This window comes from Poecile atricapillus, chromosome Z, assembly GCF_030490865.1.
Source record: "Poecile atricapillus isolate bPoeAtr1 chromosome Z, bPoeAtr1.hap1, whole genome shotgun sequence".
Classification (NCBI taxonomy): domain Eukaryota; kingdom Metazoa; phylum Chordata; class Aves; order Passeriformes; family Paridae; genus Poecile; species Poecile atricapillus.
The window spans coordinates 43079201-43092094 of NC_081289.1; the positions used below are offsets into that span (position 1 = coordinate 43079201).

At 41.4% G+C, this 12894-nt stretch overlaps 1 protein-coding gene across 3 annotated transcripts in view; it reads right to left on the reverse strand.

Annotated features, from left to right (window-relative positions):
* Nucleotides 1-12724, reverse strand: part of LOC131573613 (TBC1 domain family member 30-like) — a 48043-nt gene extending 35319 nt beyond the window's left edge. For 2 of the 3 annotated variants that reach the window (XM_058827732.1, XM_058827731.1), the window contains exons 1-2: nt 12311-12724; nt 9768-9932 (exon numbers count right to left, since the gene is read on the reverse strand). In XM_058827732.1, coding sequence (XP_058683715.1) covers nt 9768-9932; nt 12311-12569 — 424 coding nt within the window. In that variant the 5' untranslated portion in view covers nt 12570-12724. The remainder of the gene's footprint in view (nt 1-9767; nt 9933-12310) is intronic. The other variant, XM_058827733.1, reaches the window with a different exon arrangement.
* Between the last annotated feature and the right edge of the window lie 170 nt (nt 12725-12894).

The following is a 12894-nucleotide window of genomic DNA, read 5'->3' on the forward strand; positions in this document are numbered from 1 at the left end:
TGACTTCCCTGGCAAATTTCAAGGGTATGTGAGGAGTACTCATTTACTGTTCAGTAAATCAAATTCAGGTTATTAACAGTTTCAAGGAGAAAAATATTTTTAAAATCTGAGATTCACATTTAACCCTTCTTTTAGAGTTGCTCCAGTGCAGAATTATAAGCAGGACTATTGATCCAAACAGACTAAGTTCCACAGCCTACTTTTCTAGCATCTTCTTTTTAAACACCAAGCTATCTCAAAGCTGCAGAAACATAGCTGCTGGCACTGCCTGATGCTCCATAAATCAGTCTATTCCTAGCACTAATTATCCCAAGCAGCTGTTATCCTCCATTTGATCTTCAGTATCCAGGAAATCTTTTCTTCAAAGGCTAATGCAACCAAAGAATGTTTAGTGTGTACCACTCGGAGATAAAATTCATCTGTTTCACTTAAAGGCCATATACCCTGTTGGGTATTTTCACTGAAGCACCATTAACAGCCCTCCTACAAGTTCACAATGTTTGGGGTTGTTTTTTTTTTGTTGTTTGTTTGTTTTTAAAGAGAACTTCAGTAGGAAAAAGAACAGCATCATTTCTCGTACAGAAGTGTAACTCCCAGCAGAATAAAAAAGAAGGCAGTGCTCAGCTAGACAAGTGTGAAAGACTATGCATACAATCTAAGAGAACTTTTTCTCTCAGGCTGTTTTCACATCCAAAAGCTTGTCAGAAAAAGATTAAAGACTGAAATGACATGATATTACAGTTATGCAGCTCAGACAGCCACCCCTGCTATGAGTTTATTCACACAAACCCTTACATCTTGATTGTCCAACATTTGCCACAGATGCCGTGCTCTCACTACCTGCAGGTATCCGAGCACATCTACCATCAGTTCAGAATTGTAAAGATTTGTGAAATGTGAATGTACTCAGGTGCATTTCTCACACATCACTGCTTCCCATGTGGCCTTTGGCACCACTGGATGTAAAGCCAGCTTCTTTGCAAGTTGCCAGTTAGTGCAATGAACTCAGGTTATCTCCTGGATGCTGATTATGCCTTGCAGCAAAGCACACACTTTTGCACACAGACATGCAGGCTGAGACTTCTGCACAGCTGGGCCCTGCACCCCACTCCTGCCCCCATGGCCAGCGCTCACCCTGCCCCAGGGCAGACATGCAGCTGCTGAGCTGCAGCAGGATGAGCTGTTTCACACGCTTCCTGAACCTACATGGAAATTGGCACTTCGCCTCATTTAATCACAATAATCCCTGGGTGACAGAATAAAAAGCTTTTCCACTTTTTCAGGGAACTATTAGACTAACAAAACTTTACTGCTGATCAGGTATCCATCTGAAAAGCTGCAAGTGAGCAGAGGGAACAGCAGTGCCTGCCAGTTATTTCTACTGTCATGACTGACTGACAAGGACTGTAGACAGAGAACAGGCTGTTCTGACTTTGATGTCTCCAAACAGCAGCATCCTTCCTCCAGCATGCCTCCTCAATTTGAGCTAATCAAAGCCCACCTTCCAAAGTTACTGCAGTACCAGAGAAATAAGAGATCACTGGTTTGAGAACCACTTTTTGCAGGGAAATCAGTATAGAAATACTACAAGTATTGCTTGATAAGTAACCCAAAAAGCTGCACACACAATAATCTGTTGCTTTAATCCCCATTTCTAATACTAAGGAAGTATTTTATATAACAAGCACTCTCCAATATATCAACTTCTCATGGCACAGCTGTTATGAAAAGTGTAATTCAGTGGAGTCAAAATTCTACATTTATTACAAAGCTAATCCTGTGAGGTTAGCTATGACATTGCAACAGCAACAGGATTACTGTTACACAGAAAAATAGGGAGAAGCAGCTAAGCAGTCAGCCTCCAAGTTGTATGCATACCCAAAATAAACACAACCTCCGGTGGAGCACTGACTCAACCAATTTTATTGTTGTCACAGCTGCTAGCACACTGACAAAGGATAGTTACAACATCCTACACCAAATGCTGCAGGACAAGAATTTGATCTGTACATCCCTATACCGAACAATCTGCATTTTCAGTCGCAAACCAGGTCTAGATTGAGCAGCCAGATTATTGCTTACAGAATGATTTCCTGAGTTTACTGTTCAGTTCTATAACTGAACAATGATATATTGAACAATGAAATATTTATTCTGCAAAATATTTTTTTATGTTGTAACCACATTTGTCTGTTACTCTTCCAACAAGTTTCTACATCATTAAAGAAATACTGCTGAACTATGGAGGGCGAGAGAAATGGAGGGAGGAAAGAACTAATTTGTATTTAGATAATCAGTGGCTGATTCTCTCACCACCTCAGGTGGCCATTGCAGGGTGCACCTTTCATTTTAGAGGCTGAGGCCAACTACAGAACACACCCACACAACACACTTCAGACAGGCCAATGTAACCCCACTACACCCTCACCCCAGATGTCTACCATCTCCCAGGGCAAGCATTCAAAGTGGGGTGAGATGGAAGGCTGCAGGAACATGGCTATGCATTTCAGAGGCCCCACAGCTTATACAGAAGTGGGATACCACAGCTGGTTGATCAGGGGCTCCAAGGTCTCACCACAGTGCTATGGGTGAAGAGCTGGTATGTCTCAGAGCAGCCACCTGTTTCTGTGTGAGGCACATTTCAGGCCAAGTTTGCTCTTCTCAGAAGCAAGTGCCCTGAGGCCAGCTGCTTATTTCATTCAGGTTCCACCTAGCCCTGAACCCCTGGCATCTCCCTTTCTGAGGAAAATCTCACCCCTCCAGACACAGCAGCTCACTGAACTGGAAAATGAGTGACAGCAGTGAGCCAGAAGGCAGCATCTTCCTCAAGGACATAATGATCTCTTAATCAGCAGGCTCCACACTGTCCCATGAATTTACCAGCATCAGTGACCCCAGCTCTGAATGTAGCCAATTTCCTATTAACAGCAGCAGTAGAATGACACTTAAAAGAAAAAAGTGCTAGTCAGGTGTAGTCCTGTACCCTGTGCTGATACAAGCCCAGAGTCACTTGAAACAGACTCCCACGGCTTTTAACAAAAGCCCTGATGCTAGCCGAAGCAGCCACCAAGAGAGTTTTCTTAGTTAAATCCTGAAGAATATAGCTGAAGGAGGCCATAATAAAAGCCATTTTCAATAATTGCTCAAATTTTAGCCAATTATGAGATGGTATTAGTTCTGAGGAGGCTAGGAGGTACTTTTGGTAGACATAAGACACTTCAGTGGTGAGAGTTAGAGACAAAGAAGTTAGGAAAGTATGTGACACAGAAAAGTAAGGATTCATATAACCCCTGCAGACTCAGAAGGGAAACATATGGCTTAGGAATGTATGTGGGCTCCTCAGCTCCCTAACCAGCCTGGCAATCCCAGTGCTGAGCAGCCAGGCAGTGAGCTGCAGAGATGTCTTGCTGAATGTTCCCAGGAAGATCTCTGTAATACAGTTGTTTGAAACCACTTTAATGGAAAGGTCTGGCATAAGATATCTGTTTGAGGAAAGCAAAGTCCTTCACAGCAAAATGTCATCTTTCATGAAAACAGATTTCCAAATGCTAAAAGCATGTTTTTGACTCTTTTTAGGATTAAACATTTTATCATCTTACTCAAAAATAGCTCATTACATAATAGGAAATGAAAAAGGCATCTGAACAAAGCATTTTGGTTTGAAATGCAAGCTTTCAGAATTTTGCTTCATAAGCAATTGACTCTTGTGAGTGGGTGCTTTATTTCATGCTGGAACAAGATATTTTAGTTTCTGTATCCTTAAAGCAGAATTTCCCTCAAAAGTGAGGATTCCAGGTTCTGTAATGCTTCAAGCACTTAGTTCTTGCCACCTTTTGAATCTGATATTCTGCAGTGACACAGACCACAAGAACATCTCAGTTGATATATGACCAAATTAGACAGCAACTCCAGCCTCTTTCTTTCAAGGATAAAAGAAGGAAAAAAAATCTTTTCAGCACCAGAAAATTAAAGAAACTTTACTTCACCTTAGGCGTTAAGAAACTGAAATTAGCCTCTAAGTGGCCTCTAAGAGGTGTCAAATCTGCACAGTCACACAATTTGCCAGGTTTGCAAGGAAACTGCACAGTTTGCCTATTTGAATTTATATTACAGCTTTGTTTTTACAGCAAGAGAAGATGGCAGTCAGTTTGTGTTTTTAATTAGCCTGACAAGGGCTTCTATTGAGTCACACACCAGTCAGTTTCCTGGGGCTAGCACAGATCATCCCAAAGAGGTGGCTGGAGACAGTGCAGTGGGGTGGTCTCTCCCCCTAGGGCTTACCAATGCTACTGCTCATCAACGATCAAAGACTTCAAAATTCATTATTTGCAAGATCATACTCTGTGTTCACATCCCACCAGCAGCACGATTACACTTTAAATCTGAATACTATGCTGGTAGTTCTCTAGAAGAATATCCTAAGAGAGGGATGAAACACAGTGCTATACCAGAACTTTACTGACTTGCTGCTCTGTTAAACTATTTCCCCAAGTCCCAGCATCCTGGTTGTGCTGCTCAAAGACCAGCTCTAAGATGATAATCTCACCAAAAGAAAGTAACCATGGAATTCACTGGCTAAAAACTCCTTGGGATTATTCTGTTAGTGATTAGTTGTCAGTCTGAGTTCCACACAGCTCTTACTATGTTTGACAAGATTCAAACTCTCTCCTAGTCTAACTAACAGATACTCAGAATACAGAATCTAATTTATATGAGCAAATACTAAACATGACACACAGCTATTTATTGAAACATTTCTTCATGCCCTGATGCACAGCAATGAAGGTTGTTGTTTGCAGTCCTTCTCCTTCAAGCCTAATGTTAAAAGAAAAGTAATCCTTCTCAGCCCTGGCTCCAATTGCAATAGAATAAGCTTTCAGATTTTCCAGAATCTTTGCTGGCTGAAGCTGAATGAAGTATCTTAGTCAAATGACATTTAATTTTATATTCATTTCTCTAGGTGGCTCTTTTGAAGGGCACTTCAGTAATATTTTCAAAAATTACACTATTTATTAAGAATGCTGGGTAACAGTGAACAAGTCAGTTAAGATCGCACTTAGATCTAAAGCCATTTTGCCTTGTGCATGCCCATCCCAAGGGACCACCAGGTGAACTCCACCATCCAGATCGAAAGAACTGCTGTCCAGTAGTCCAGTGCAGCTGACAGACAAAGCACACAGCTACCATCTCCACTGAGCCAAGCTCCAGCATCACTAACTACAGATTCTTTCCTTTTCTAACTGCTCCATTACCTCACTCTTGGCAAACCAGCACAGGTCATAGAATGGATCAGAAAATCCTTGCTAACCAGTGCCCAGCCCACCTCCATTAAGCTGCCATAGCAGCAATATTCACTGAGTAACTCAAGTCTCCATAAAGAAATAAAAAAAATAAACCAGAGCAATTGGGGTGTTCCAGGTTAAAGCATATTTATACAACTGCAACAGTACATCAAACTACTGGGAAGTGAGTGGGAAGAGACAGATAAGCCACAGGCAAAATTTTATATGCATGAATTATTACATATGTACATAAGTACTTGCCTCATGTTGCAAGGCGTCTGATCCAGAGTGAAATCAATCACTGAATCACAGAATACTAGGTTGGAAGGGACCTCAAGGATCATCAACTTTTCTCAACAAAATCCTAGCCTTGTGGTCTAGACAAGATGGCCCAGCATCCTGTCCAGCCAAACCTCAAAAGCATCCAACATTGAGCAATCTACCATTTTCCTGGTGAGATTATTTCAATGGCTGATTGTTTTGATCATGAAAAATTTTCCTCTCCTCCAAGAGCCTTATCAAGTTCAAGTTCAATCAAATCAATATTACCTGTGTCCACACTATATTGTGTTAAAGTTGCTCTTACACATTTAACCAAATCTTTACCTTATGAACTAAAAATTGTGAATTTCTGGCTTGGTTTTGTAACCATGTTGAGGGAAGAAAAGGGATGGAGGAAATGGGCAAGCAGACAATTAGTTCATGCAGGAAAAAGACAAGGAAGAACATCAAATGGGGACCAAGGAAAAATGTGAAGAAAGCTCAAGGACAGGGAGTAATCTGGGTAGACACTGCAAGATAGTGCAAGATGCAGGGATGGGGAAAATGGAACAGAGCTGAGAAGTCAAATATTTAAAGACTGGGTCATGCAAGAGAAGCTAACAAAGCATTTGGCAGGAAAAAAAAATAGGATGGGACAGGACATAGAGATGCAGTAGGACTGAGGGAAGAAGGAGACAGAAAATAGAAATTTAATCTAGATGTACGAGTTTTCTTGCATGTCTGAGTTGCACTTTTCCAGGTACACATGGTAATGTGATCTTGCTCAGTTCTTTCCTAATCAATTCATGCAAATAACACCAGGCAATGCTTTCCCAGTTTCCTCTGAGTTCTATACCCTGTGAGAAAAGTTGATGCTATAGAGACAGAACCTCATTCTCAGAAACTGAGGAGACTTCATAGCCCAGCCTTCTACCTGGAAACTGTCCATGCTCTGGGGATATGTGGGGGACAAATCTGTGCCCAGATGATGCCAGTTCATGCTGCCTTTCTGTCCAATTAAGATACATTCAAAGTGATTTCAACCACCACTAATAAATACAGGCATAACCCTCTGAATTCCTGTAGTTGGATTCCAAAAGATTCCCTTCATTTAGTCAGGAACTTCTGAATAACTTTGACAACCATGTGGGAATTATTGATCTCAGTTATAATTAAAAAGCTATTTGTCCCTGTTTTTCATCTATTTTGCATAAAGAAACTAATATTTCCTTTGTGAATAACATTTATTTGTCAACAGATAGTGCAGAACTTAATATGTAACATAAACTAGGCGATTTGGAATACTAGCATCATAAGGTCACCCCAGGACACTGATGCTAAACCTTTTAATCCAATTCTTGCCTGACCACACTTGTAAAGCACTTCCCTTCATGTTTATGGAAGGTTGATGGCTTTTGTATCTTTATCAAGACCAGAGGTGCACCTCTAGTTCTGCACAAAATAAAATATTCTGTCTCCCTCTACTGGCTCCGCATTAAATCAAACCAGAAAAAGGGAAAGAAAAACTAGAAAGCAAATGTTTATTGTTGTCTTAGAGAATTCTATACAGAAGCAATTCACAAGTAACAGAAGTAATTAATTAAATTAGTAAGTAATTAAAGTAGTTAATACTTTAATCATAGTTTCTCAACAAGTATTACCAAAAAGAATACTAAGGATCTTTCTGAACACAGCATGAGGCCCATTTAAAGTTCTTATTATAAGTACATAGCACCACCATAGTGACACAGCTATGACAGATAAATTATTTATAATTTCAGGAAATTTTCTCGTAAAATTATTTGTTCATTAAAAATACAAGAGAATATTAATGAACTTTCTGTTTCTGTAACTTCATCTTATTTTATGTTGAATCAAATTTAAGCATTCCTGCTTGTTTCCAGCCAAACTGACTTACAATTAAGCTGGATGCTTTTACTTCTAAATAAGTTATAGATAGCACATGGTTTTGGTTTGGGTTGTTTGTTGGTTGTTTTATGGGTTTGTTTTAATTAAAATCAATCAACATTTGTGATTCAAGGAACTTCTGGTTTGCAATTTGACCACTCAAAATATATTTAGTAATGAAAGCAAGCTGTCACTATATAAAATACAAGAGATGTCCTTCACATACTCTTTAGATGACAGCTTCAAAACCTTGCGGGTTTTTTACTGAATTCTGCTTCTCTCAAATGATATAATTAAGTGCATAAAGCACTCTGCTTGTTTCTAATATGGATCAAAAAAGTTCATAGTGCTCCCAAGCAAACATATCTTTTCTTAGTCAAAAAAAATCAAAATCACAAATCACAAAGAGTAAGAGAAACAAGTGCCTTGTTTGCCCTGAGGCCATCACAGTGATTTCTCTCTTACTAATTTTCTTCATTGGAGAATTTTATTTAAATTTGGGTAAAAAAAGCATTATTAAAATGAAACTCTTCATTCATATATCTTACAATCCAGAAGTACAGCACAGTGTACTGATTTTATCATATATTCTACAGAACAATTTATCATTCCTTTAACAGAGCCATGACCATTCATGTGTCCAACCAAAACACATTTCACTCTGCAGTGAATTTTATTTTCTATGGTAATACCTATTTGTATGCAAAACATGCATCATCTGCTAAGGACAAGGGTCAGCAGCATAATGAAAAAGACAGTAAGTTATGAAGTTGTTCCCGGCAACTCTTTCTCCACATTTACCCACTCTAGAGTTCAAGTGCTGCCGGTGCTGTGCTAGCTATCAGTGGCCCTGAAGAGCAAGCAAGTCACATATGGGCTCCCAAAATTGCCAGGGGCAAGGCCTCTTCTGTGCACACAGCAGAGACCATGAGCCAGCGCAGGTTTAAGACTGAGGAGTGGATGGCTCCCTGTGTGAGCTGCAAAACCCACAGATCCTGAACTTTCAGACACTGAACACAGTTTTGAGCATAGAGTTTTTTTAAACAGTACCTGTTTTTTCCTCTCTGCAGAAACAGATTAAAGCATGATAGATATTCTGTCAGAAAATAAGAGACCAAATTTATCAGCCCTGTTATTTCTGAACTAACCAAAATTACTACTAGCTGTTAATTTGTCAAGCAGTAATCAAAAAGGGTCAGACAAAATTTCCATGTTTTCATGAAACAGTATTTGTTCACAATTGGTCTGTATAGATTGCTTAAAGGTAGCACTCAAACACCTGAATGTGAACTTAATGTTAATTGAAAACTACTGTTCCACCTCTACACAGAGATTCCACTATGTGGGGAAAGAAGCATTCAGAATTTACAGCCAAATCCTCTAAACATGTAGAAAATTCAAGTAGTCTCATTTAAAAGGAGACTACAGTATATGTTTCCATGTTAGTGGCATGGAGGCCTTGCTTATCAAGCTGACATTAAGAGGTTTTGAGAAGAAATATGACTACACAGTAGATGACAGCCAAGAATTTTCATGCCAGGTTTAAGTAAAACAAAGGAATGCTTTTAAATGTTTAAAACTTAAGTTTCACATGAGTAGACAAGCTCTTACCTTGACTACATTAGCACATGCCACCACAGCAAAATTCTTTTAGTAAAATCTTTACATGCACGTCAAAGCTCCTACAGACATGTTTATGAAAAGACCATGCTTTATTTACTGTACCTGAACATTTCTGTACCTGTCACGCTGCATGTTAGTGAAAAAAATAAGATGGAACATTAGGTTATTTTCACACATCCTTTCCAAAGGCATAATTTCTATTTATTCTTACATATGACGTTACATGCAGTTTTACTTTAGAATAACTACCAAAAAGCACTTCAGTCTATCTAAAGATGACAACTTTGCCAAGTCAAATAAAAAGGTTTTACTGTGCAGGAAAAAAAAGGCTGAACAATTAAAGAACAACATTTCTTCTGTTTCCCACGCAATCTCTCAGAAACCCCCAAAACACTGATGCTGATAAAGGGCTTTGAGGGAAGTAGGTTTGTTTTTACTGATACTCTTCAGCTTGGATCAACTTGGTAGAAAGGAGTTATGCAGAATTAACAGCTGAGGCTACAGCAGCTTACCCAGCTGAGCTAGTTGAACTTTGCCTGTTTCCAGGTACGACTGACATCATTAGGAGTCAGTCATATCTAAGGAATAGCATGGCCTGGCCTCTTGACTTTAAATTAAGTGTGAGGGCTTAAATAAAGCACCGTCCACATTAATGAAACAAACTATTTACACTAGTACACAGAAAATACTTACAACGTTTCTGAGAAACTGCCTGTAAACAAGCTGTGACAATGTCGCAGTTCTTCTGGACTTTTTGTAGAAGCCTGTCTTTCTGCTTCAGAAGACGGAGCAACTTTGCTGATTGAACGGAAATTCTGTAATTCAGTTCTCGTTTTATAGTTGTTAATTCATCAACATCTGCCAACAAGCAGAGAAAACAACTTCAGTACAGGCCAAAACATTCACAAATAGCTTATTGTAGCTGACACACAAAGACACTTGCCTCACAGACGTTTACAAATACAAGCTTTCTATAAATGACAAGTTCTATTAACTGGGGTAATTCCCAGTTATAAACACTTTCAGAATCTGAGCCAAAGCCTTTAATTTTCTTTTAAACAAAAGTACTTCAATTTATTGCACAGAGTATAAATCTTAACTATTATGCTGTTATAAACTCCTGGGAAGGTGACAGATACAGATAGAACATACTGATAGTAGTGCAACTAGGAGATACATTTTAGAAACAGCACCTTCCAGACTCTGCCCCTGCATGGACAAGAAATACATCTGTAACAGACAAGGGAACACTTTCAAGAAGCTGCCTGCAAAGCTACAAATGCAGCTCCAGAATAAGGTCTAAGTGGGAAATTCTTTCCCCTAAGATGCAACTAGATGGCTTTAGTCATGGCCTCAGTCATCTCTACCAGTCAGTTACAGTGCCACCAGTCCCCTTCAGTTCATCAAAATGTCTCAGCTTAGTTCTAATATTCCTCTTGTCCCTCATGAGGTGAGCTTCAGGACCAGAAAAAGAAGTTATTGGGGAGATGTCTTAAGTCCATTAATTTTTCTGAGTCCTCTGCTCTGTTCTCAGAGGCTCCCCACACCAGTGAAATCCTAGGTCTTGCCTATCACATGTTGACCTCTTTAGCTCCTCCCTGTAACAGCCTGGTACAGCTTGCCACCAGCATCTACACAGCTGCCTGCCCCCTGCAGCTAAGTTTTCAAACTATCACTTTCAATGCAACCCCTGTCCCCTGAAGCTGGAAAGAAAATCAATCCAAAAATTCCATTCTTCAGTAATCTGATCTAATGAGAAAAATATGTATGCATCCAGGAAAAGCTTCTATCACTGGGATGGTAAACAGCTCCACTCATGTGGCAAATCTTTTTCAACAATTCCGGAGAGCTTAAAGAAAAGGACAAATTAGGCTGAAATGACCATCAACCATGGACTAGTGAAAACTATGATGGCAAGGACAGGGGAACCACTGATGAAACAATACTGTATTTTATAGCCACTACCCTGCTGCTGCTGCACCTGCTGCTCAGATATAATTCCCAATCACTTGTACCAGGCAGAGTAATTTAAAACTAGATATATAGATTCAAAAGGGGGAAATATATATATATATATATATATATATATATATAAAACAAAAATATGTAAAAAACAATAACTTGGCAGGAAAACTAATGAGTTGAAATACCACAAAATATATTTCTGAACAAGAAAATTTCATGTTGAGTCCTAGGTTGCCAAAGGACACGCAGAAGAACTTGAGCTACATCCTAGTAACATCAGATGGCGTATCATCTCATTAAGAAGCCAAACACGGAAGCAGACAACTGTTTGTACAGCTCTAAAAAACAGGCATATTTAGTCACCTCTTGGGATTTTTCCTCATCAAAAGCAAAAGTGATTAAACATCAGAAGACAAGAGGTCTTTGTTCTCTTTTCCTCTTCACTGGAATCAGCTTGGAGTAGCATGTCTCAGTCTTTCACAAACATGCACTGTGGAGACTACCTAACTTTCATAAGAATTATTTGAAAATTTCATTTCGATTCTGATTGACTCCAGCATTTACATTTTTCATTACATTCCTTTTTTTTTTTTTTTTGGAAGACATGCCGACCTCCAAATAAGTTTACAGTTGTCCAGTTTAGTTTATGTCCAGTAAAACTAAAAGGCCCTGAGAAAAACTCTGTCTTATGATACTGTATGTGTAGCATCTCTTCTAGATTCAGAAAATAAGGACTTAGTGAAGAAAAAGAAGGAAAAGGAAGGAAAAGGAAGGAAAAGGAAGGAAAAAGAAGGAAAAAGAAGGAAAAAGAAGGAAAAAGAAGGAAAAAGAAGGAAAAAGAAGGAAAAAGAAGGAAAAAGAAGGAAAAAGAAGGAAAAAGAAGGAAAAAGAAGGAAAAACTGAACATTTATTCATTACTGTGAGGAAAAGTACCAAACTCGCAGAAACACAAAAGCTTAGGCAGTCTGTTACAGAAACTAGTAGCAGAGGACCCTAATTCGGCTCCTAGGGCACCTGAAACAAAAGAGGGGAGAACAGCACAGGAGGCCCTAGTCTGGAGGTGCTCTCAGCTAATAGCTCGTGGGACGCTTCTAGGAGGCACGGCCATGCAGAAAGCCTGGATACGGACACATACACACACAGACACGTGCACGCAGGCACGGAGGGCACCTTCGGCCAGGGCTCCCTTGCACGCACAGAGGAAAAGCGAGGCGGCAGGGGCAGCTGCGGGCCCGGCGGCAGCAGGGGCAGGCAGGCGGGGCGGGCTGTACCTTTCAGCCGCAGGTACTTGACCTGGCTCGGCCGCTGCTGCAGCTCCCGGAGGGTGCGGGAGCGGGCGCTGCCCGAAGGGGCGGCCGCCTCGGCGGCGCTGTACAGCTCGGTGAGCAGCCCGCTCACCAGCGACGAGGTGCGGCTGGACCGGCCGCTACCGGGACCCGCCTCGTCCTCGTCCTCCTCCTCCTCCTCCTCGGCTAGGCTGTCGGCGCTGCTGCCCGCCCTGCCGCCCGCGCCGGCCTCCGCCGCATCCATCTTCCGCGCTGCCGCCGCCGGGTTCCGGGCTCGGCCCGTTCCACACTCACACGCCGGGGTGGGGCGGCCAAGGGAAAGGGAAGCGGACGGGAGAGGCCGGGCAGGAGCGCCGCGCCCGGCTCCGCTCCCTCCCCGCGCACCGTGGTAGAGGCCGGGGCGGGGGCGCTGCACCTGCCGAGGGGCGGAGGGGTGGGGGCCTCGCTCCGCCTCGAGGCGGTGACACCGGGAGCGGTGACACCGGACGCGGTAGCCGTGCACTGTGCGGCTGTCACGGAGGTCACCACCGTCCTGACTGCCGGCCGTCCCGCTCCTGCTGCCCCGCTGG